This window comes from Bolinopsis microptera, chromosome 2, assembly GCF_026151205.1.
Source record: "Bolinopsis microptera isolate Bmic1 chromosome 2, MBARI_Bmic_1.0, whole genome shotgun sequence".
Taxonomy (NCBI): domain Eukaryota; kingdom Metazoa; phylum Ctenophora; class Tentaculata; order Lobata; family Bolinopsidae; genus Bolinopsis; species Bolinopsis microptera.
In genome coordinates this window covers 1,318,326-1,344,370 of record NC_087073.1, presented here as the reverse complement: position 1 = coordinate 1,344,370, position 26,045 = coordinate 1,318,326, and the positions used below count along the sequence as shown (strand labels likewise).

General features: G+C 37.2%; 4 protein-coding genes across 5 annotated transcripts; all 4 read left to right on the top strand.

The window, feature by feature from the left end:
• The first annotated feature begins 3,601 nt into the window (after positions 1-3,601).
• On the top strand, positions 3,602-9,562 carry LOC134811518 (mediator of RNA polymerase II transcription subunit 19-B-like). Of its 2 annotated transcripts, XR_010159823.1 has the most exons (5): positions 3,602-3,722; positions 5,189-5,317; positions 7,127-7,336; positions 8,368-8,837; positions 8,887-9,562. XR_010159823.1 is itself a non-coding variant. In XM_063818365.1 (4 exons), the coding sequence occupies exons 2-4, from the start codon at positions 5,245-5,247 to the stop codon at positions 8,418-8,420; spliced, it is 336 nt and encodes a 111-aa protein (XP_063674435.1). In that variant the 5' UTR covers positions 3,602-3,722; positions 5,189-5,244; the 3' UTR covers positions 8,421-9,562. The 2 variants fall into 2 exon arrangements, 1 of the variants encoding a protein (XP_063674435.1); XM_063818365.1 differs by having other exon boundaries at positions 8,368-9,562.
• A 4,939-nt stretch (positions 9,563-14,501) lies between these two features.
• LOC134826200 (cytochrome c oxidase assembly protein COX19-like) lies at positions 14,502-14,852 on the top strand. The gene has a single exon (XM_063838483.1). It carries the CDS (start codon positions 14,502-14,504, stop codon positions 14,850-14,852), a length of 351 nt encoding a protein of 116 aa, XP_063694553.1.
• A 329-nt stretch (positions 14,853-15,181) lies between these two features.
• On the top strand, positions 15,182-17,132 carry LOC134826197 (FAD synthase-like). Its single transcript, XM_063838481.1, has 2 exons — positions 15,182-15,442; positions 16,026-17,132. The coding sequence occupies exons 1-2, from the start codon at positions 15,182-15,184 to the stop codon at positions 16,707-16,709; spliced, it is 945 nt and encodes a 314-aa protein (XP_063694551.1). The 3' UTR covers positions 16,710-17,132.
• A 174-nt stretch (positions 17,133-17,306) lies between these two features.
• Positions 17,307-25,804, top strand: LOC134812060 (cell cycle checkpoint control protein RAD9A-like). The gene is made up of 7 exons (XM_063819247.1): positions 17,307-17,387; positions 17,695-17,765; positions 17,885-18,013; positions 18,965-19,079; positions 21,509-21,608; positions 22,181-22,298; positions 25,640-25,804. Exons 1-7 carry the CDS (start codon positions 17,354-17,356, stop codon positions 25,802-25,804), a joined length of 732 nt encoding a protein of 243 aa, XP_063675317.1. The 5' UTR covers positions 17,307-17,353.
• Positions 25,805-26,045: the final 241 nt, after the last annotated feature.

Sequence of the window (26,045 nt, the reverse complement as noted above, 5' to 3'; positions counted from 1 at the left end):
TCGTTGTAGGTTTACAACCTACCAGGACGCGCGCCGAGTTGGACTCGTCGACGGTCCAATATATGGGACAGATATTTTACAGATATTTTACGAGTATCACCCGTTAAAAATTTCGGCAAGATGCGCTATAATATTACTGGGCTGTGGGCCTCACCGAGCTGCGAAGAATTGACATCGTCAATTAATGTAGTTACATTATTTATATAAGGGGCCATCTATTTAGGACGTCCGCCAAAATCACAAATTTTCAGACCCCCCTACTCCCCGGGTGTGTCCTAATTTTCAAAACCATGCCTCTCTCCTGGACGTTTGGATTTCCAGCAACTTTTAATATAATACAAATGAAACCAACTCAAATTCATTGTTAATAAAATTCAAAGAGTCCCAGTAAACCTTATATTACTGGCTGGGCGTATTACTATTAATACAGGCGATTTCCTCAATGAACCTGAAGGAGGACTGTCTGTCCTGCATAGGTGCAGATTTCGTTTTGAGGTGAACTTTTAAGTTCCCGAGAAATCTTCTTAAGTTTGCTTTTTTTCTCCTCGGCACATTCGTAACCTACGGGCCAGGTAAACCTAAACTAAATATTGACCGTTATGTACGTCGGTATCTGTTGAGGAGCCAAATCATCTGAAAAGCCCTTAACCTATATTTTGCTCAGGCACGTAGCAAGGATTTTTCTTTGGGGGGGGGGGGCTGTCGGCGAGCGAAGCTGCAAGTTGTGGCAGGGGTCTGGGGGCGCAGCCCCCAGCGGGGTCCAGGGGCGGACCCCATTGGGGGGGCACAGCCCCCCGGAAAATTTTTGCGAAACAGGGTGTTTTAGGCTAAATTGAAAGTTTAATGAATTTACAAAAATGTATGGTTTGGCATAATCATTGCCTACAATCCTGACCTGAGTAATTTCCCCTTTTGAGACTTTATTTTGGGTTGAAAATTGAGTTTATCGAGAGGAAGTGAAAAATCTCTGGTTCAAATTTGGATTGGAAGCCATGTTTAATTTTGTCTGTTGAGGTCAATTTTTTGCGCAGAAAGCGCTCGATTTTAAGGGAAAAAATTTAAGTTTGCTTTTAATTTTTAAGGTCCTGTCGGCACCTGAAATCGACGAAATCTGCAGGGGTGCTGTCCTGTATTGTTACCATGTAACATCGAGCTAACAAATTGAATCCAAAGTTTGTATGTTAAAAGTTGTATGTCCTATTTGCATCCCCGAAGCATTGAATTGTTGTTTATTCCTGGTCCGGTTAGCTTTGCGTCTCAGAACTAAAGAGGTCCGCTATGCTTTAGTGAGCTATGCTGTCCACCAGGGTACTGTAGATCTAAAGGTTCCCTGTGTAATGGGACAGGCTGTGATAAAGCATCTCTGCAGGATGTCCGAGATGAACTGTTTTCGAGCGTTGAGATCTTCAGCTGTAGAAACTGATTAGAACCAGTAAGGGTGCCCGTCAAACTCTGCTGCTACTAGATGATTGTAGAGCGTCAAGTCACATTTTAATGAAGAGTGTGGCAAAGCTAACCCCGTCCCCTAATCCTAAGTTAAATGTGATGGCCTCAAGATGAGCCCTTAGCTGTCTAGCTGAGAAGACCTGAAAAGTGGTTACTGGAGGAAGAAGTGCCAGGAAAATCAGTGTGTCCTCAAAGTCGGAGTGAGAGAGTTGAAATCCCTAACTCACGAGCCTGTGTCAAGCGTGTGTCAGACCTTATGAATTAGCTGTTGTAACTGAAAATACCTGAAAAGACCTGAAAAGTGGTTACTGGAGGGAGAAGTACCAAGACTACTCATTATCAGTGTGTCAGAATGAGCGAATTGGAATCCCTAGCTCTGTGGTGGGTGACTTCGATGGGACCTGAAAGCTGAAAGAGAATTTCCTGGTGATTTAATAGCTCTTAGAGCTAGGTATCTGTGTCTAACGTGCCGTCATTTGTGCGTGTACTATCTTTTAACCTGATATCTGAAAGAGAAATTTCCTGGTGCTTGGTAGCTGTTAGTGTTAACTTCCTGGTTGTGCCCCAAGTGTGCTCCAGCTGGTCCCCAGCTGTATCTGCCCCAAGTGTGCCCCAAGTGTGCCCCAAGTGTGTTTAGTTTACAAAAACTGTGCTTCAGGTCACTTTTTTGCCTCAACTGTGCCCCAAGTGTGCCCCAGCTGTGCCCCAACTGCTTCTGCCCCAAGTGTGCCCCAAGTGTGCCCCAAGTAACTTTGTGCCCCAAGTGTGTTTAGTTTACAATGAAACGAAAAGTTTTCAATGAAACGAAAAGTTTTATTTTACATTCCTTTAATCATAAATAAAATAAGAGCTTAAACCACGAATTAGTTAGCTAGAAGTAACCTTGAGGAAATATTTGATTGTATATAATTATTTAAAAAACTTTATTTGGTTGTTAGTATTTTTATTATGGTAAGTGGTTGAATTTAGTGAGACAAGGTCAGTTTCTCTATTATCTTAGAAAAATTTCTACTTTACAGTAGGCAATGCTGAGTGGCAGGAATGAGGGACCAAAACGCTTGGGGCTAACAATGGCCCATTTACAAACCACTTCAGACATGGCAATGATGTCATTTATGCTTAATTCGTCTGAAACTGACCCTACTGCACTTGTAACATTCTATAAAAATCTCTTCTAAAATAGGTATAAAAATGCATAACACAAAACACACAAACAAAATGTTTATAATCCTTATATAATAATAAATTTCTATAGAACTTTTAAATTTCTATAAAACTAATAAACCTATATATATATTCATTTTGCACCCAGAGAAAGATGTGATCATAGAGGTAGTTTCGATATTATGTTCATGACAAGGTATGGGGCTGCTGCAAGTTATATTTTTACAAAAACTGTGCTTCAAGTCACTTTTTTGCCTCAACTGTGCCCCAAGTGTGCCCCAGCTGTGCCCCAGCTGTGCCCCAACTGCTTCTGCCCCAAGTGTGCCCCAAGTGTGTCCCAAGTAACTTTGTGCCCCAAACTTAAATTCTAACATTTATTACACGCTTCGACATTAAAATATACCCAACAAAGATGTACATTTAAGTCATTCAAGCGAGACTTAATGTTGAAATACCAAGATTATGCACTTTCATATCATGATCAGTTCAGACTTTATGGACAAATATTAGAAATATTATCAAAAGCTAGGTGGAAATAAAACGTCTTGAGCGCATTTTTAAAACATTCTACAGATGATAATGATCTCACTGAGTAGGGTAGTTCATTCCAAATTTTTGGTCCACAAAACATAAATCCAGCATCCGTTCGTCTGAAATGAGGAGCAGGAGATATCCAGTCTTTTTTATTTCCACACTAATTCACACTCAACATTTCTTATCAAACACACTCTCAAGTTGTAAATATATAAAAATATGTACAGTATAGTACGGTGCAGCCGTTATATCGAAATTATGTAATAGATCACAAATAAACTTTCTTTTCGACTAAAATTGTATTATTCTGTCCAACTAACATCTAAAGCATCAGATTGATTTCATTAATCTTTTTCGTAAACCTCAAAAATGCGTAGCTATTTGAGATGATGCTTTTGATTAATTTTAAGAAATTATGTTATTTGAGTCACCCTAATTTGTTATAATAATGTTTTTATAGAAGGCTTGTGATGTATTAAATAGCTGAACGCTGGAAGGAAAAGATAAACATGCTAATCACGTTCAAGAGGAGAAAAAAGTGAAAAGTTCTCCTTTCTATCTTCATACGTCACCAGCAGGTACCTAAAAGCATTATCATTATTGCATAATACATACAGCTTGCATTATTTAAGTATCTCAGTTATAAGTAAAAACATATTTTTAGATTTATTTACTTGCTGTATTTTACATAATGTACCATTATTCAAATTCTTACATTCAATTTTTGCAAATATTTCAGAGTTACCTCAAGTAATGTAAATATTACAGAGTTACCTCAAGTAATGTAAATATTTCAGAGTTACCTCAAGTAATGTAAATATTTCAGAGTTACCTCAAGTAATGTAAATATTTCAGAGTTACCTCAAGTAATGTAAATATTTCAGACTTACCTCAAGTAATGTAAATATTTCAGAGTTACCTCAAGTAATGTAGATATTTCAGAGTTACCTCAAGTAATGTAAATATTTCAGAGTTACCTCAAGTAATGTAAATATTTCAGAGTTACCTCAAGTAATGTAAATATTTCAGAGTTACCCCAAGTAATGTAAATATTTCAGAGTTACCTCAAGTAATGTAAATATTTCAGAGTTACCTCAAGTAATGTAAATATTTCAGAGTTACCCCAAGTAATGTAAATATTTCAGAGTTACCTCAAGTAATGTAAATATTTCAGAGTTACCTCAAGTAATGTAAATATTTCAGAGTTACCTCAAGTAATGTAAATATTTCAGAGTTACCTCAAGTAATGTAAATATTTCAGAGTTACCTCAAGTAATGTAAATATTTCAGAGTTACCTCAAGTAATGTAAATATTTCAGAGTTACCTAAAGTAATGTAAATATTTCAGAGTTACCTCAAGTAATGTAAATATTTCAGAGTTACCTCAATTAATGTAAATATTTCAGAGTTACCTCAAGTAATGTAAATATTTCAGAGTTACCTCAAGTAATGTAAATATTTCAGAGTTACCTCAAGTAATGTAAATATTTCAGAGTTACCTCAAGTAATGTAAATATTCCAGAGTTACCTCAAGTAATGTAAATATTTCAGAGTTACCTCAAGTAATGTAAATATTTCAGAGTTACCTCAAGTAATGTAAATATTTCAGAGTTACCTCAAGTAATGTAAATATTCCAGAGTTACCTCAAGTAATGTAAATATTTCAGAGTTACCTCAAGTAATGTAAATATTTCAGAGTTACCTCAAGTAATGTAAATATTTCAGAGTTACCTCAAGTAATGTAAATATTTCAGAGTTACCTCAAGTAATGTAAATATTTCAGAGTTACCTCAAGTAATGTAAATATTTCAGAGTTACCTCAAGTAATGTAAATATTTCAGAGTTACCTCAAGTAATGTAAATATTTCAGAGTTACCTCAAGTAATGTAAATATTTCAGAGTTACCTCAAGTAATGTAAATATTTCAGAGTTACCTCAAGTAATGTAAATATTTCAGAGTTACCTCAAGTAATGTAAATATTTCAGAGTTACCTCAAGTAATGTAAATATTTCAGAGTTACCTCAAGTAATGTAAATATTTCAGAGTTACCTCAAGGACATCTAACTGCACAAGGTGATCTCCTTAACCAGACTGGACTCATGCCGGACTACAACAAACTATGCAAAGGGAAAATGAAAGAAAACCTCAGCGATTTCTTGACTTCAGTGGAAGGTTTATTTAGGAGCTAACTGTAATATTCAATAATATATATATATATTTTTTTTTGAAAATTCAATTAATTATTATATATATAAATCAAGCGTTACATTTCAGCCATGCAAAATTACCATGACATATTTTGATATACTAATTGATAAATGGTACTGCAATATAAGTTGCTTAATGTTTGGCCGGATGACAACTAACTAAAAGAGAAAAATAAACTTGATTACATAATAATTAATTCGGCTGAACCAACACATAGCAAGAGCCACATTAACGTTGGGGCCGTCAAAGATATAACGCTAACAAACTAATTGATCATCCCTGAGCTGATGCAAGTTTCATTGTTGCTCAGTTAGCTGTCGATAGTAATAGTTAATCATTTTGAGATAGAATTGGTAATACATTTGTTTATCCTTGCCCCCCCTATCAAGATTCTAAAAAAAGTGCGATGATATTGGATTTTGACACTAAAAGTGCGATTTTCACGTGTCACGTGCAGTGGCGAAATGTACTCCCCACCCCCCCCCCCCCCCCCCCCCCCCAGCCTGCAAGATTTCTTGCCCCACAAATTATTTTCTATTTAAAAAGATTTCGCGAGTCCCTTTGTAAGCGAAATTGTAAGTATGTCGCTTTATGTCGCTCGATGTTTATTTCTCAGAATTGTAAGTATGTCACTGTAATTGGATCCATAAATAACGAAAAATTTACGTGCGTATTTTTATGAATTATATAATGTTACATATTGTAATCATGGTAAGCCTGTCGTAGCACGATGGTTTAGGGCGCGATCGTCAAGCAGTAGACTCAGGTTCGAGTCTCGTCAGCGGTCATTCTTTTGGCAATTATTAATTATTTTACTAAAATTATCATTAGAGCACCTTGTAATATACGTTATCCGATAGATTATACTGTTCGTACTTCATCTAGAGAAGACTGGCATTTAAGGATTTGTCCGGGGAAGGCCTCGTTCACACTGGAACATGTCAAATTATTGTAAACGGAGTTATCTGGTAATGTTTGTTTTGTTTATGGCTAGAATTTAGAATGGAATCAATGTGATGAGGATCCAGAGTCAATTACCTGCTAGGATTAATAAGTCAGTTCTCCAGTTGAAGAGACCCTTTCTCAAACTTTTAACGAAGAAATATTCACTATGCCTATGGCAGTATCAAGTATATTCTGAGAAAGATGGAGTAGACTGTAGCCAGGAATAGTAACTTGAGATTTAGACCGTTACCGGACCTCCTTTAATGGTAACCATGGTAACTATAGTAACCACTGTGAATCTTGATCTTATAACAACGTTAGTATCCTTTAAGACTTAGACAGTACAGTGAATAAACACGCTGAAAAGCGATGAAAATGCAAGCGCGCGACCGAATATGTAGTGCTGAAAGAGGGAGCCGAAATCTCGCGGAAAATCTCACGATATCGTGAGCCTAGCTATGAGATTTAAACGAAACTCGCAAAAATCTGGCAAAAATCTCGCGCGCGTTACGTCGAAGTTTTCACGATATAAACAAGTGATAAAATACACGTTAAGACTATAAAATACATGTTAAGTTCCTAATTCCCTCAACTTTTAAGTTAAACTTTTTCTGTTTCCTCATTTATTTACAAATTTTGTGCGATGAGTCTGGCTCGCAATCTCGCATAAATCTTGACCTGGGCCTTGCCCTCTTTGAAAAGATAATAAATGTTCCGAGTCAGTGAGTGAGAATGTTATATATTATATCGTTCTATCGTTGGTAGCTTACCTGATGGGTCCTGATAGTTGAGAACTGAGAAACTTTAACAAATTTTGTCATTTTTCAGGTAAGATCGATGTAAAAACCATAAGCGATGCTGAGGGACTAACTGGATTGTTAAGGAAGCCTCCCTCCATGCAGCGAGACCTGAACCCGCTTTCCTACGAACAGATCTCAGCTTTCAAGTTGCAACCAGGGAGGCTGGGAGATGTAAAAAATTCACTTTCATCCAGTCACCGCAAGAAGAAGAAGAGGAGGGATCATGAAGACGGTGAAGGTTAGTTCAACTAATTATTTTCAGTAAACTTGGTTAAATAATAGTGGGGAGGTACAGGTGTATGTAACTACAGGGTGTACCATAGAAAGTGTGACTTTTTTAAGAAATGATACAAGATATTATGAAGGAGCAGTTGCTAAAAACTATCAAAAAATTTTGTTCCTAGCCGAAGTTATCGCTGGTCAAAGGTCAGCGCTCATAAGTAATTGTATTGTGCGAGCGATTTTCTATCACACGTAGTGAAAATCGAGTTTATCTGGCGTAGTGAAAATCGAGTCTAAAAATATTTTTTCTCCGACTGTTTTCGATTAATCACCCTGAAACTTTCAAAATATGTGTTAGGGATCATTTAGAAGAGATTGTCCAGGCAGAATTTTGAGGAAGGTCTTTAAAACGTTTTTATTATATTTTGAAAATCTTGGACCTCAGCCATGAATAATGTCCATTTCAGACTAAATTATTTAATTTTTGGGAAGGGTGGCTTTTTTTGGAAGGTGCTTCACTATTAACCATATTTTTTATTATTTTTATCAATTCAACTATGTTTCTGACAAAATTTAGTTAAAATTAACCGTGAAGTTAAATTCTGTCAAAAACTATTAAAGTGGAAAAAAGTCACACTTTATACGGTACACCCTGTATATAATATTGCCATGTTTGTTCCTGACAAGTCTGTACCGTATCCAGTAGCTACAATTAAATTCACGAATAAATTCCATTTTAATTATTAATTATTAGTAATTAATTAACCTCTCGATCCCCTCTTTTAAATAATTACGGTATAACTTACTTATTCCATCGTGTTTTTATGATGATTTGTTGTTAGTTGTTAACTGATTGAAGCTTGTAATAAATAGTTCAACTTCAGCAAAGTTTTGATAACATTGCATATTTCCGTATATCTCGCGTTTATTTAAACTGTGTGTAAAAGTACTATATATTGCCTTAAAACGCAATACTATCATATGATTATAATATGTATCAAATGTATTGTATAATAATACATATTCAATACGAATCTTTTTTTGCAGGTAAGAAGCACAGGCGGAAGAAGAAAAAGCGGGAAAATCACGATGTCACCTGAAACGTTACTCCTGAAGCGTTACTCCTGTAGCGCTGGGAGAGAACGCTGATCTGCGTTAAAGCAGTATTGAAATAATTAATAACGAATTTCTAAAGTGAGGTCGGGTCTAATTGCTGTATTATTGCACAGCTTACCTCAAACAATGACATATCGGGTATTTTTGTATTTCAGATGAAAATCCACCTTTTTTTGTTGCAAAATGTCCACATTTATTTTGGCCTAAATGGAGTATTTGGTACTCAGAGTACATCATAATGTTGAGAATGTCATAATCTGACCCATCAGAATGTAATCTTAAATCTTATTGTATTTCAGTATTCAAAGATTTACTGTATCAATAATGTATGGTCAAATTCCTTTTGGCAAAATGCCAAATATATTCTGATTAATTGTAATCCTCTACCAGATTCATCATGAGTCCTTGTTTTGCTGATTAATTGTAATCCTCTACCAGATTCATCATGAGTCCTTGTTTTGCAATATGAGCCAATAATAAACGGGTGTTTGACTGTACAAATTTTATTTATTCCATTATTACACCATTAGTAATTATTACACCATTAGTAATTATTACACCATTAGTAGTGGTCCTCTACACATTGTAATTGATTACATATCGATCTACGGTCGCAGGAAAGAATACCAATGTATTATGTTCTAAGTGTGCTCCTTTATAATCCATACCAATGTGCTGAGCTAAATACATGCACTACTTCCCTGCCCTCTACTAAACTAAAGTGAGGTAACCAACAACAACAACAACATGGCGAACCTAGCAAGCTAGGAACGAGGAGCCGATTTCCTTTTCGTGTATCGCTCGGTCCTTTCGGTACAGATTTCCCTGCAGCATAGTCGGGATGCCGGCCCAGGCATATGATGCACTCTGTTATTTTCGCAGCTCTAACGAAAGCCACTACCATTTACACCATGGTTTGGTGAGTGACGGCTGCCCTTCAGTTTTTGAGATTTTAGCCCAACTGGGATTCAAACTTGCAACCTCCAGGTCAGTAGACAAGCGGATTAACCGACTAAGCCACTGAGCCATGAGGTAACCACTTACCATATAACGTAGGGGGTACCTTAATTAAGTTGGGATCTGGGAGTCTGTAGTTTGGGAAACAGCTGAGGCTACAGTATTCTTTCTTGCGACAATTATTAGACCATTAAAACCTTGTGTTTATTGTCTCGGAACATTACAAACTTCACTATGTTTTTATTGAATATGATAATATAATCCTGCCAGCAATTCTGAGTGATTGTTTTTAAATATTCTGTAATGTTCCACTAACCTGTACAACTCGCAGAATGATAAAAGTAAGGAATGAAGAAGGTGAATACCCGTGCTACATATGCCCTGAAATACTCAACTCGAAGAAAGATCTCCGACAACACACCATTAACGTGCACAAGAAGAATAAAGTGTGTCCCACTTGCAGCGCCTCCTTCAAAGACATCTCTTCCGTTCGACGCCACATTAAAAGTGTTCATGTCAAAGAGAAACAGTTTGTGTGTTCACTGTGCGAACGGCGCTACATGCACAAATATGATCTCGAGAATCATTTCACCAAAAAACACAGTTCAACTTTCAACTGTAACGACAGAAAGGTCTGCCCTGATTGTCAGGCATTTTTCACATCTACCACTCAGCTTATGGAGCACATGCAGAAAACACACAAGAAAACTATTAACTACAGTAAATGTCCGTTTTGCATCAAAACTTTCTTCGACCCGATCTATCTTAAACAGCATTTTAAGCGTGTCCATGGCAACGACCCTTGCTCCCTGTTAATCTGCAAGTTTTGTCCAGTTGTGTCGGATGTTCTAGAAACGTTCACATCTCACATGAGTAGCTGTCACTCCTGGGAGAGCACCCTGATCTGCACTAGAAAGGGGTGTAACAAGTACTTTCAAACAGAGGACGAGCTCCTCTCCCACCTTAAAACCCACCCCAAACAAACGTGGACCCGCAAGAAATCAGAAGCGAGCTCGTTTAAGTGCTGGGAGTGTGGCAGCCAGTGTGAAACACGGGAGATGATGGTCACCCACTTTACAGATCTCCACTCCTGTCTGCCCAGGTTCGAGTGTAAAGCCTGCTCTACCTTCTTCAGAGACAAGGACGATCTCTCCATGCATATTCCCTGTACTAACCAGTCGTACACTGACTTTGTAGAGCTTACAATCCACCAAAACACAGAGTCTTGCTCTTCTTATAATGGAGAGGGCTCTCAGCAACTCTCCAAAAAGAGGAAGATCACGCCTCTTGTCACTGGAATTGTGGATTTTCAGACTTGACTAAATCAAGATCACCCCTCTTGTCACTGGGATTGTGGATTTTCAGACTTGACTAAATCAAGATCACCCCTCTTGTAACTGGAATTGTAGATTTTCAGACTTGACTAAATCAAGATCACGCCTCTTGTCACTGGAATTGTAGATTTTCAGACTTGACTAAATCAAGATCACCCCTCTTGTCACTGGAATTGTAGATTTTCAGACTTGACTAAATCAAGATCACGCCTCTTGTCACTGGTATTGTGGATTTCAGACTTGACTAAATCAAGATCACGCCTCTTGTCACTGGAATTGTAGATTTTCAGACTTGACTAAATCAAGATCACCCCTCTTGTCACTGGAATTGTGGATTTTCAGACTTGACTAAATCAAGATCACGCCTCTTGTCACTGGAATTGTGGATTTTCAGACTTGACTAAATCAAGATCACCCCTCTTGTCACTGGAATTGTAGATTTTCAGACTTGACTAAATCAAGATCACCCCTCTTGTCACTGGAATTGTAGATTTTCAGACTTGACTAAATCAAGATCACGCCTCTTGTCACTAGAATTGTGGATTTTCAGACTTGACTAAATCAAGATCACGCCTTTTGTCACTGGAATTGTAGATTTTCAAACTTGACTAAATCAAGATCACCCCTCTTGTCACTGGAATTGTAGATTTTCAGACTTGACTAAATCAAGATCACGCCTCTTGTCACTGGAATTGTGGATTTTCAGACTTGACTAAATCAAGATCACGCCTCTTGTCACTGGAATTGTGGATTTTCAGACTTGACTAAATCAAGATCACGCCTCTTGTCACAGGAATTGTGGATTTTCAGACTTGACTAAATCAAGATCACGCCTCTTGTCACTGGTATTGTAGATTTTCAGACTTGACTAAATCAAGATCACCCCTCTTGTCACTGGAATTGTAGATTTTCAGACTTGACTAAATCAAGATCACCCCTCTTGTCACAGGAATTGTGGATTTTCAGACTTGACTAAATCAAGATCACGCCTCTTGTCACTGGTATTGTAGATTTTCAGACTTGACTAAATCAAGATCACCCCTCTTGTCACTGGAATTGTAGATTTTCAGACTTGACTAAATCAAGATCACCCCTCTTGTCACAGGAATTGTGGATTTTCAGACTTGACTAAATCAAGATCACCCCTCTTGTCACTGGAATTGTGGATTTTCAGACTTGACTAAATCAAGATCACGCCTCTTGTCACTGGAATTGTAGATTTTCAGACTTGACTAAATCAAGATCACCCCTCAGCTCTTGTCACTGGAATTGTAGATTTTCAGACTTGACTAAATCAAGATCTTGGATTGACGAATTATGGCGAGGGTGGTTAAGGGGGCATACACCAAAAATTTCCAGCCCAAATGAACTCATAGGAAGTTCAGTGCTCATCTAGCGCACCGTTTCCACACCAACAAATGGTTCTTTGAGAATACCGATTTCTGTAATCGAGCATTTCCTGGTTAAAGTGCATTTTTCGGAAAAAGCACAATTTGTTTTGTTTAGAGGCTTTAAGTCAATAATTTGTTGTGATATTGAGCTGAAATTTTGCACGAAGTTTATTCATATCTTGTTCAAGATGTGTGTAAAATCTTGATATCGCATCTGAAAAGGCTGTGTTTTTATACATTTTGAAAGTCAAAAATTGGTAATTTTTCTTTTCAGGATTGTTTTGACCAAAAAGTCCGTCAATGAACAATGGATTGTTTTGTTAGAAAAAATCACATTTTCTACCATAAATTTAAAAGGAAGCATTTTCGGGTGTTTTTTTATTCATAACTCATATAATATAAATATGCTAGTTGCGGTTATTTTCCACTTCCATTTTAATATGAAAAACGAAAAATATGCCTAAATTCGTTGTTTGACTTTGAGGTCCAAAAGGTCAACTTTCCAGTTGAATAAACACATTTTTGAGGTCATTTGGGTTGGCCGACACAAACCTTAATGCTGTCTTATGATTTCAGATTATTTTTAATTGAATGTTTGATATTATTGACAATATAATATCTTTCTTTCGGAACCACTAGGTACCAATATAGGTACCACTAATTGAACCACTAGGTACCAATTATCATTTGAACAATAATTGTTTCAACCTTGTGGCCTAAACTTGAACTGTAGGATTCAGTTGTTATCAGTCATGATCAATATTGCAAGCTTCCCGGTGTATAATTCTTAAGTTTTCAAATTGTTTTTTGTTCGGGCACGAGTCGTTAATTGAGTATGATATTCATTTTTTGTGAAATGAATTTTAAATTATTCACAGAAAAGCTAATCATAATTTGCTTCTTTACAATACAACGGTGGGTTTCAGGAATTTTTTATCTTTTGTCATTGAATAAAATGCTAAACAAAATAAACTTACAACAAAAAATTTATATACAATATATAATATTTGTATTATCAAGCAACTCTGAAATTTAATTTACTGTTCTCTGTTCTCTTGTGACGAATTGTTGTTATAATTTTGTATTAACAAACAGACCTAATTTGGCCAAATACCCTGAACATGTCAAAAACCCAGGTTTTAGGTGCTCTAATTGTAGCTAGTGGTCTCCTGAACTCGTATATGAAATTTCATCAAGATTGGACAACAAATTACTGAGTTATGAGCCAAAAACCATATGCCCATATTTGGGCATACGCAACAAATTTGATAGATTTCGGCCCATAAATTGGTCAAATATCAATATTTTTTATATGAAAGGTAAGCCTAAACTACATATTCTCTGTAAGTTATAGCTTTATATCTGTTTAAATGTGGATACTAAGGCGAAAAGACCGCAAAAAATAAACAAAAGTGCCTGTATCTTGGTTTTCGATATTCGCGGAATTGATCTCATTAAAATTGTAACAACTCAATCAGTTTTTAAAATTTTTGCATGAAATTTTCGGAATCGACTCTTAATCGCATTTCCACCTTATTTTAGGAACGAATTTTTGATTTAGACCTCAAAAAAATTTGGCTGCCAAATTCTGAATTTTGCATGGCAAAATATATCCTAGTTTGTTGGTCAAACTGCTATCTCGAAATCAAGTTTTGCAAAAAAATACCAATTGTCCCCCCCGAATAATTTAATTAAGCAAAACAAAAAAGTTCTAGTAGCTCGGGGTAAGTTCGACAACATGAACATATTACAGCTCAGTCAACTACGATAATGATTGTATGCGAACTAGGAATCTGCCGGGCAATAATCAGGATTACGAAGTAGCGGAAATTGTTGCGGTCTTTAAAACCGCATATTTTTCTGGGTTATTTTCGTGGCACTGATTCTATTAACTATGACGTCAGAACATTTAAATGAGTCATAACTGAACCGAATTCTCACATTACCTCGCATAATTTATCTCTTGTTTCCTTTCCTACCCCTCGGGTATTTCATCTCGTGCCAGTATAAAGTTTATATATCTGTTTTTAACTTGTTAACACTTGTTTTGTGTTTTGTGTTTCTGTAGAAAGTAGAGGGGCCGGGGGGGGGGGGCCGGGGGGGGGGCAAACTATACCTTGTAATGGTGTGGGTGGGGGCCGGGGGGGGGGGGCCGGGGGGGGCCAAAATATAAAATGAAATGAAGACACAGGTAGGAAGTTTTACAATTAACTTAAACGAATATACTATTACTACGTCAAATTGGCGTTATACTCTAATTGTGTATCCCTTCAATATGCCAATTTTCTTAATAACCATCATCAAAAACTGCAACCGTATTTCATTTAAAATTTCATTTAAACTTACCACAGTTGCGTTTCCAAGGTAGGAGGATTAACAGAGGATGAACTGGGCCCGGCAAACTCCGCGAGGCTCACCCCCCGACAAGGGCAGCTTCCCTCTCGATCACTTTGGAGAGTGCAAGGCCCTTATGCAGACCTTCATGTCCTGTTTAAAGGAACATGAGTACAATCAGAGGAAGTGCAGGGTAGAGAGCAGAGAGTATTTGCAGTGTAGAATGGACAATGATCTGATGGTTAGTGAAGATTTAGATGATTTGGGGTTCAATGATAACATTACTAAATCAGATCAGCCCGGGTTCAATGATAACATTACTAAATCAGATCAGCCCGGGTTCAATGATAACATTACTAAATCAGATCAGCCTGATAAAAAAGAAGAAGTTGTATCTTGAGGAAGGTTACTGCACAATAAAGACAGTAGACATCAGGGTGGTGTTTCCTCAGATATCCTGGGAATGTTTGCTTTGCCAGCCTCGTGCAGTGACCCTTGTAATTTTGTTAATAGGTTTTGAATTAATTGGTCTGAAATACTTTTTTGATCACTTTGATTGTTTATCACTGTTTTTTATTCAAAAGTATGAAAAAGTTCCAGGAAAAACATTTCTGAACTTTTGAATATTGATGTCCTTATTTGAAAAGATGAGCAGATTTTGTCCCATAACTTTTATATAACATTTCTGATTATCAAAGTTCCTTGATCAGTGATATCTCCTAGTTAATCATGTCCGAAGTAGAAGAAGCAAAACAAGCAGAAGAGATGAGGTTACAGCGAATAGCCGGACTGGCGGACTCTTTGAAAAACGAGAAGCAGAGGTTAACTTGTGATGAGACACAGAGCTTGGTGAATGTACTAGAGTCCGGGGACTGTTCTAAGTTTAAGATGCAGTTTAGAGAATGCGTGATAGATAAAGGAGATAAAGATAAGTGTCAACACGAGTTCTTGTTGTATGCTATGTGTACTATGAAGCAAGAAAGTGAGTTAGTAACACCCTAGTAACACCTAGTATCACCTTAGTAACACCCTAGTAACACCTAGGTATTTAGAGAATGTGTACTATGAAGCAAGAAAGTGAGGCTGGTAGCAAGGGATGAATATTTTCATAATAACTCTCTCATTTCTGAATCTATACGTGAAAGTTAACGCAGGAGTTAGTGTTTTTAAGTGTGCTTGAAGGCAGATAAGATGAAGTTTTGGCTTTGCTATTTGGTGTCGTGACCCGTTCTGTTCTCATTGATTACGTTTCAGTTTTTAGTTTTTACTTTTGAGTATCATTATATAAACTAAAATATAAACTTCTTTAATTTATTGAAATAATATGGGTATTTTATTATTTGTCAATTATGTTTTCCGGCCAAACTCTTTATACAATTTGGTAATTGCTGAAAGAGTTTTATACTCGAATTGTTAATTCTGGACATACTCTTATTACACTCCGTGGTAATTATATCCCAGAAATCGATTATTTCTAAATTTGGGACAGTTTCTTATGGTAATCCGTGTTACTGTATACATTTTTTATAACGTTTCTTATTCAAACTTTATTTTAACACTAAAATTCCCTTAGTCAATGTTATTGAATCCTGTTCTCAACACAGAAACATTGCAATGCAGTGAAGATATCAAGGTTCTAATTGAGGAGAGTTTAGGTTTCATCACCGAAGCTATCAATAAATATGGACTGGAAAACATCGCTCTGGCGTTCAACGGAGGAAAAGATTGCACCGTCCTTCTCCACCTGTTACATATGACACTCCAGAGACTCAACTTACACAACACTAATGTTATAACCGTTAATATCGAAACTGAGGAGGTTTTTCCTGAACTCAATAACTTTATAGCCCAATCTGCAGATTTGTACAGACTAACGATAGTAAAGAAGAATGGTAAAATAAAAGACGCGCTGTTCGAACTGAAGGCTGACATGCCTCACTTGTCGGCTGTACTAATGGGTACCAGATCCACAGACCCCTACTCAGCCTCTCTTCGCTCCTTCACTCCCTGTGATCCGGGCTGGCCCAGTCTGATGAGGGTTAGCCCCATCTTATCCTGGTCCTATAAACATGTGTGGTGCTTTATTAGGGAGATGAATGTACCTTACTGTACTTTATACAATGAGGGGTACACTTCCTTAGGTAATATCCACAACACTCAGAGGAACCCGGCCTTGCTTTGCGAGGATGGTACAACCTACAAACCCGCATATTGTCTGACAGATGGTGCGAAGGAGCGCGCTGGCAGAACTAAGTGAAGTTTGTGCTCTGTTTTATCTAGCGCGCTGGCAGAACTAAGTGAAGTTTGTGCTCTGTTTTATTTAGCGTGCTGGCAGAACTAAGTGAAGTTTGTGCTCTGTTTTATCTAGCGCGCTGGCAGAACTAAGTGAAGTTTCAAGTGCTCTGTTTTATTTAGTATTTTATGCGTTTTTAAATTTTGGCAACTTCTGTTTCAAACGTCATTTGCATTTGGGCTTCAGTGACATAACTGGCTTTTAAAGATTTGGTAAAATGTGATGTTTTGTTTTATCTCTTAATTATAGTCGTGATATCATTATAGTCATTCAAGTTAACATTCCACCCTCAGTGATTCAAATGATTTTGTTTATATATTGTTTTCATTAATCGATTTCAGTTTTGGTATATGTTTTGATTGTTATTAATAAATACCAAAGTTTAAACCTTGTTTTCCTATATTATGTAGTGTAGCACCTAACGAGTCTCACTCTTGTCTCATACCAAAGAAATTTACAACTAATTTAGGATAATCTTTGTGTAACTATAGTAACTAGTAGTGTTACTATGGTAATCTTTGTGTAAAGTGTACCCAAGAAATTGAGGAAACCTCTTAATCAAGATGGATTTTTAAAGGTAGACGGTTTAGCAGCACCATGGAAACCGAATGAATTGCACAGCTCCTGGACGACATATCAAAGGTAATAATTCATCTGTTTCGTAGATTTTTGCTGACAACATCGATAATGTTTCGTGCATCAAGCAGAAAAGAAATGTGAGGGTCACCGGTCAATGCAATATTTTTTTTTCCAAAATTTCAAATCTCGTCGAATTGTTGCCACTTGCGGTCCTTGCAGGAAAATTAATGTTTGCGTACGGCGCGAAAACATTCGCATGATGAATCTTGCTTTCACGTACGTCACTTCTGAGCATTTTGTAGAATTTAGAATCTTCGCACGCACGATGAAAATTCAGCTGAAACGATAAATTGACAGCTCCCTCCCCCAGTATTTGGTAAAGCTATACTATGTCTCGCGAAGGTTGGAGAGGAGATATACTTTGAGGGTGAAGCTAGTGGGGTAAGTGCTCTCTGTTTCAGAATTTCACAAATCGGGAACTTCCCAACTCCTCTAAACCACTGATTAACTGTTTCATATAATTCAGTATTGATAGTTGATTATATTTCCTACATTTTCAGCTCGCTGTACGTACAGTTAATCTATCCCGCTCTGCCTATGGATCCTTTCTTTTTCAAACTTCCTTTTTCTCAAAATTCTCCCTCCAAAGCCAAAATTCGGGTGAACTTCGCTGCAAAGTCTCAGCAAGGGTAAGGACTTTCTTACTGCTAATTACATGTTGCTTGCATAATTGTTTGGTCATTTAAACCGTAGATAAAACCAATTTTCATGATTTAGGAGCATACTTAAATTATAAGTTTAGAGGTTTTAAAACATTAAAAATAACAGTAAACCCTTTAACGTAGTCACTATTGTGACGGTACCTACATTAGAACTAGACAGAAACAAAGTGAGAAGGGCCTGTATATTTAAGTCACTATTGTGACGGTACCTACATTAGAACTAGACAGAAACAAAGTGAGAAGGGCCTGTATATTAAAGTCACTATTGTGACGGTACCTACATTAGAACTAGACAGAAACAAAGTGAGAAGGGCCTGTATATTAAAGTCACTATTGTGACGGTACCTACATTATAACTAGACAGAAACAAAGTGAGAAGGGCCTGTATATTAAAGTCACTATTGTGACGGTACCTACATTAGAACTAGACAGAAACAAAGTGTGAAGGGCCTGTATATTAAAGTCACTATTGTGACGGTACCTACATTAGAACTAGACAGAAACAAAGTGAGAAGGGTCTGAACGGAACCCCTCGGTTTCAGTTCCTTGTTTAACACTGCCGTACAGCAAGGACATCCACCGGGTTCTCCAAGGATGGGCACTTAGCTCACTCCGCACTATGCTTTGTCAAATGTTGCTTATATACCAAGGATCTACAGGAAATATTTCCTTGTAAGTTTAGAGGGCGATCTGTAAACAGACAACTACCTCATTCCCAACTATAGGAACTGGAATTCCTATACTATCCCAACGAGCTACACCAAGCATAGTATATGAACGATCACTTAATTAATTAGTGGGTAATTAATTAATTGATTAGTGGGTAATAAGAACTTATATATTACACATTCATAGGTTTTAAAACATTGCTGACTACTTTTAACCTTTCTGTGATCTTATAAATGTTTTTCATTTCAGTCGTGCCTGTCCATTTTCAAGAACTTGGCTTCTCTGGAGAAATCGGTGGACACTTTTACCATAGAATTAAAGTTCGTGGAAGGAGAACTTGTCTTCAGTCTCAATCACAGACACGGTTATTATTATTCTGGTGTTATACATTATCTAAATACATTATATACATTTTATACATTTTATACATTATATTCATTATATTCATTATATTCATTATATTCATTATATTCATTATTCATTATATTCATTATATTCATTATATTCATTATATTCATTATATTCATTATATTCATTATATTCATTATATTCATTATATTCATTATATTCATTATATTCATTATATTCATTATATTCATTATATTCATTATATTCATTATATTCATTATATTCATTATATTCATTATATTCATTATATTCATTATATTCATTATATTCATTATATTCATTATATTCATTATATACATTATACACATTATACACATTTTATACATTATATACATTACATACAATATATACATTATATACACTAGCAGGAACCCGTATAATATAACTCTAAACGGTGTCAAGACTCAACAGACCAAAATAATTATTACCTGTTTAATTCGCGTTTTAGACACCACTTGGGGGTCCAAATTTTGGGCTCTAAAATCACTAATTCTTGGCCAATTTTTTATTTTTTCATGCTGAATTGGAGGCCATTAAAGCATTTGACCCAGTCAAAAAAGTTTCAGTTGTATATCTTTTACGGTTTTTGCGGAAATTCGCTTTAAAGTTGATGCCGTGGTGTCAGTAAAATGGCACGGATAAATATATATATATCGTCTCGCTTTATATATAGTAAGATTATATACATTATATTATATATTATATAAATACACGCACCATACAGCTTCTTCTAAACTATAACCTCTTTCCTTTTTAGGTATTAAAATATTCTGTTTCGCTGTTTCACTTTCTATAATGTGATCAGTAATTTTGCGGCGAAAATATGCAAGTCGCTCATCTTTCGTTTGAAATCTAATCGTAGCTAAGTTTGCTGGTCGGGAGATAAGCACTAGTATTACCATCGGTGGGCAGTGGGCTCGCCCTCTACCTAGCAACAGTAACCTAGCAACAGTAACCTAGCAACAGTAACCTAGCAACAGTAACCCAGCAACTGTACCTAGCAACAGTAACCCAGCAACAGTAACCTAGCAACAGTAACCTAGCAACAGTAACCTAACAACAGTAACCCAGCGACAGTAACCTAGCAACAGTAACCTAGCAACAGTAACCTAGCAACTGTAACCTAGCAACAGTAACCCAGCAACAGTACCTAGCAACAGTAACCTAGCAACTGTAACCTAGCAACAGTAACCTAGCAACAGTAACCTAGCAATAGTAACGTAGCAACAGTAATCCAGCAACTGTACCTAGCAACAGTAACCCAGCAACAGTAACCTAGCAACAGTAACCTAGCAACAGTAACCTAGCAACTGTAACCTAGCAACAGTAACCTAGCAACAGTAACCTAGCAACAGTACCTAGCAACAGTAACCTAGCAACAGTAACCCAGCAACAGTAACCCAGCAACAGTAACCTAGCAACAGTAACCTAGCAACAGTAACCCAGCAACTGTAACCTAGCAACAGTAACCTAGCAACAATAACCTAGCAACAGTAACCCAGCAACAGTAACCTAGCAACAGTAACCTAGCAACTGTAACCTAGCAACTGCAACCTAGCAACAGTAACCCAGCAACAGTAACCTAGCAACAGTAACCTAGCAACAATAACCTAGCAACAGTACCTAGCAACAGTAACCCAGCAACAGTAACCTAGCAACAGTAACCTAGCAACAGCAACCCAGCAACAGTACCTAGCAACAATAACCCAGCAACAGTAACCTAGCAACAGTAACCTAGCAACAGTAACCCAGCAATAGTAACCTAGCAACAGTAACCTAGCAACAGTAACCTAGCAACAGTAACCTAGCAACAGTAACCTAGCAACAGTAACCTAGCAACAGTACCTAGCAACAGTAACCCAGCAACAGTAACCTAGCAACAGTAACCTAGCAACAGTAACCTAGCAACAGTAACCTAGCAACAGTAACCTAGCAACAGCAACCCAGCAACAGTACCTAGCAACAGTAACCCAGCAACAGTAACCTAGCAACAGTAACCTAGCAACAGTAACCTAGCAACAGTAACCTAGCAACAGTAACCCAGCAATAGTAACCTAGCAACAGTAACCCAGCAACAGTAACCTAGCAACAGTAACCTAGCAACAGTAACCTAGCAACAGTAACCTAGCAACAGTAACCTAGCAACAGTAACCCAGCAATAGTAACCTAGCAACAGTAACCTAGCAACAGTACCTAGCAACAGTAACCTAGCAACAGTAACCTAGCAACAGTAACCTAGCAACAGTACCTAGCAACAGTAACCTAGCAACAGTAACCTAGCAACAGTAACCTAGCAACAGTACCCAGCAACAGTAACCTATCAACAGTAACCTAGCAACAGTACTATGACTGTTCACTGTAATGTTACAACTCTTCTGATTTCAGGAATAAAGAAGCAGTTCAACTTAACGTTCCAGGAATGCGAGGGACTCAGTGCTATCTTCAATAAAAACTCTTCTGTCATTCACATCGTCTCAGACCAAAAGTAAGTGTTCACATTGAAACTTTCCGTCTATGTTTTTGTAAAAACTCTTGTTTTTATTCTGACAGCAACGTCATTTCTTTAGTTCAGTTTGTTGTGACTAAGGTTCAGTGTTTATGTGACTTGAGTTAACTTGTAATTTATATAAAGACCAATACTGTACTAGCATATACAATACCATTATGCTAGTACCAATACTGTACTAGCATATAATACCATTATGCTAGTACCAATACTGTACTAGCATACAATACTATTATGCTAGTACTAATACTGTACTAGCATATAATACCATTATGCTAGTACCAATACTGTACTAGCATATAATACCATTATGCTAGTACCAATACTGTACTAGCATACAATACCATTATGCTAGTACCAATACTGTACTAGCATATAATACCATTATGCTAGTACCAATACTGTGCTAGCATATACAATACCATTATGCTAGTACCAATACTGTACTAGCATACAATACCATTATGCTAGTACCAATACTGTACACATAATACCATTATGCTAGTACCAATACTGTACACATAATACCGTTCTAATCCCGTTTGTCCCAGGTTTCTAGGAGACTGCGTCGTACATTTCCCTACTAATGTGGCGGAGATAACCCTAAACGCTAAACATGACCACACGATGCTCAGTAACTATGTAGAGGAGGAGAGTCAGTACGGCAAGGTACTGTTACAGAACATAACAGAGCATTACAGAGCGTTACAGAACATTACAGAGCATTACAGAACATTACAGAACATTACAGAGCGTTACAGAGCATTACAGAGCATTACAGAACATTACAGAACATTACAGAACATTACAGAGCGTTACAGAGCATTACAGAGCATTACAGAGCATTACAGAACATAACAGAGCATTACAGAGCATAACAGAACATTACAGAACATTACAGAACATTACAGAATATTACAGAACATTACAGAACATTACAGAACATTACAGAACATTACAGAGCATTACAGAGCGTTACAGAGCATTACAGAGCATTACAGAGCATTACAGAACATTACAGAATATTACAGAACATTACAGAACATTACAGAACATTACAGAGCATAACAGAGCATTACAGAACATTACAGAGCATAACAGAGCATTACAGAACATTACAGAACATTACAGAACATTACAGAGCATTACAGAGCGTTACAGAGCATTACAGAACATTACAGAACATTACAGAGCATAACAGAGCATTACGGAGTATTACAGAGCATTACAGAGCATTACAGAGCATAACAGAACATTACAGAACATTACAGAGCATAACAGAGCATTACAGAACATTACAGAACATTACAGTCACAGAGCATTACAGAACATTACAGAGCGTTACAGAGCATTACAGAACATTACAGAACATTACGGAGTATTACAGAGCATTACAGAGCATTACAGAGCATAACAGAACATTACAGAGCATTACAGCGCATTACGGAGTATTACAGAGCATTACAGAACATTACAGAACATTACAGAGCATTACAGAGCATTACAGAACATTACAGAGCATTACAGAACATTACAGAACATTACAGAGCATTACAGAACATTACAGAACATTACAGAACATTACAGAGCATTACAGAGTATTACAGAGCATTACAGATCATTACAGAGCATTACAGAGCATTACAGAACATTACAGAGCGTTACAGAGCATTACAGAGCATTACAGAGCATTACAGAACATTACAGAGCGTTACAGAACATTACAGATCATTACAGAGCATTACAGAGCATTACAGAGCATTACAGAACATTACAGAGCGTTACAGAACATTACAGAACATTACAGAACATTACAGAACATTACAGAACATTACAGAACATTACAGAACATTACAGAACATTACAGAACATTACAGGACATTACAGAGCATTACGGAGCATTACAGAGCATTACAGGACATTACAGGACATTACAGGACATTACAGGACATTACAGAGCATTACAGGACATTACAGAACATTACAGAACATTACAGAACATTACAGAACATTACAGAACATTGCAGAACATTACAGAACATTACATAACATCAAAGAATAGTATAGAATATTCTGGAATATTCTAGAATTGTTGCCGGAATCACTATCGGGATATTTGTCGGAATTAAAAGAACGTCCCGATTCTTATTAATTGTACTGTGTCTGGAGACTTATAATTGTAGATCATAAATTCTTTGAAATCACGTGTTGATTGCGAAATTGTCTCCCAGACTACAGATCAGTCCATTATTATACAGTGTTTTAACTTGGCACTGTTCCAACTTGGCACTGTTCCAACTTGGTACTGTTCCAACCTGGCACTGTTCCAACTTGGCACTGTTCCAACTTGGCACTGTTCCAACCTGGCACTGTTCCAACTTGGCACTGTTCCAACTTGGTACTGTTCCAACCTGGCACTGTTCCAACCTGGCACTGTTCCAACTTGGCACTGTTCCAACTTGGCACTGTTCCAACTTGGCACTGTTCCAACTTGGCACTGTTCCAACCTGGCACTGTTCCAACCTGGCACTGTTCCAACTTGGCACTGTTCCAACTTGGCACTGTTCCAACCAGGGGTGTAGGAATGATTTTCTTCATGAGGGGGCCAAAATCTTAGAGTTTTTCAAATTTAGCACGCGCTTTGGCCACAGCCTGAAAACGTGTAAAAGGCCTAGCTGAGCAATTTGGCAATAGAGATCATTTTCAAACACAGTTTCAAGAATGATTAAAATAATACGATTTTAAATGCATATTAATTATTAGGGCCTGCAAGCAGCTCTTGCGAAATAAGTGTAGTTCGAAAAAGGGGTGCATATTGCATTCTCTGGAAAAGAATTTCAGGAAATTTGCTTCCAGAATTGAAATCTAGCAATGTGAAATGATAAATCCAGAAAGATTTTGTTGTGCCCATTTAATTAAGGGTCAAAGGAAATGTCCTGCAAATTTTGAAAAATATTCTTACAGTTATAGGTCTCACTCTCAAAGAGGGTACAACATGCAAGGAAGGAGAAACTGGAACAATTCTTGGAAAATTTGTTTTAAGGAACGAATTCTAGCAATGAGGTAATGTAAATTTGGACTACAAGGGGCAAACTGTGTCTTACTAATTTACTCCCACGGCATAAAAAAGTAATCAGTAATGTTATCTGAATTTTATACTCGCTAGGCTTCTGAACTTCTGATGAATCCTGACATGTAATATGTTTTGTTTTAAAGACCTTTAATTCACACACCAAAACTTTAAATTTTATCAAATTACAAATGTCCTAATATATACATTATACGTCTCTTGTTAAGTTAAAAAGTCAGGGGTGCAGCCGTTGTACTTCAATTAAAATAATTGATCACGCCGGATCACGATGTTATTTTATCAAAATCAGCTACCCGTTTAATATCAGAATATGTAATATAAATTAACAGATTTCTGGTTCATTGAAAGATTCTGGTATTGAAAATACTGAACACGGCATAGAAGAGTAACCAGCAATGTTATCTGAATTTTATAATCGCTAGGTTCCTGAACTTCTGATGAATCCTGACATGTAATATCGGAATATGTAATATAAATTATCAGATTTCATGTTCATGCCAGCTCACAGCTGGATTGTATCCTGCTAATTTACTTGAAAAAGTTGGCCCCTTTTCGCCCCTTTTCCAGATTTTATGGGGGGGGGGGGCGGTCGCCCCCCCTGCCCCCACTCTTCCTACACCCCTGGTTCCAACTTGGTACTGTTCCAACCTGGCACTGTTCCAACTTGGCACTGTTCCAACTTGGCACTGTTCCAACCTGGCACTGTTCCAACTTGGCACTGTTCCAACTTGGTACTGTTCCAACCTGGCACTGTTCCAACTTGGCACTGTTCCAACTTGGCACTGTTCCAACTTGGCACTGTTCCAACTTGGCACTGTTCCAACTTGGCACTGTTCCAACTTGGCACTGTTCCAACTTGGCACTGTTCCAACTTGGCACTGTTCCAACTTGGCACTGTTCCAACTTGGTACTGTTCCAGGTGCTGCAGACTGAAATGCGGTTAGCTAGCACTGAGTTCTCCTGCTACGATGTATCAGTAGACAGAGAGATTACCTTTTGTTTGAAGGAGTGGAGAGCTATTCTTCAGTTCCAAGACTCTGTTGCTCAGCAACTACATTTATACTTCGATGATCCTGGCAGGTAAATACTTACATAATACTTACATAATACTTACATAATACTTTCTAGTATTATCTATCAATAATAATAATCTCAAGATGTGTCTGTCTGTCTGTCTGTCTGTCTGTCTGTCTGTCTGTCTGTCTGTCTGTCTGTCTGTCTGTCTGTCTGTCTGTCTGTCTGTCTGTCTGACTGTCTGTCTGTCTGTCTGTCTGTCTGTCTGTCTGTCTGTCTGTCTGTCTGTCTGTAATTTCTGAACGGCTCAA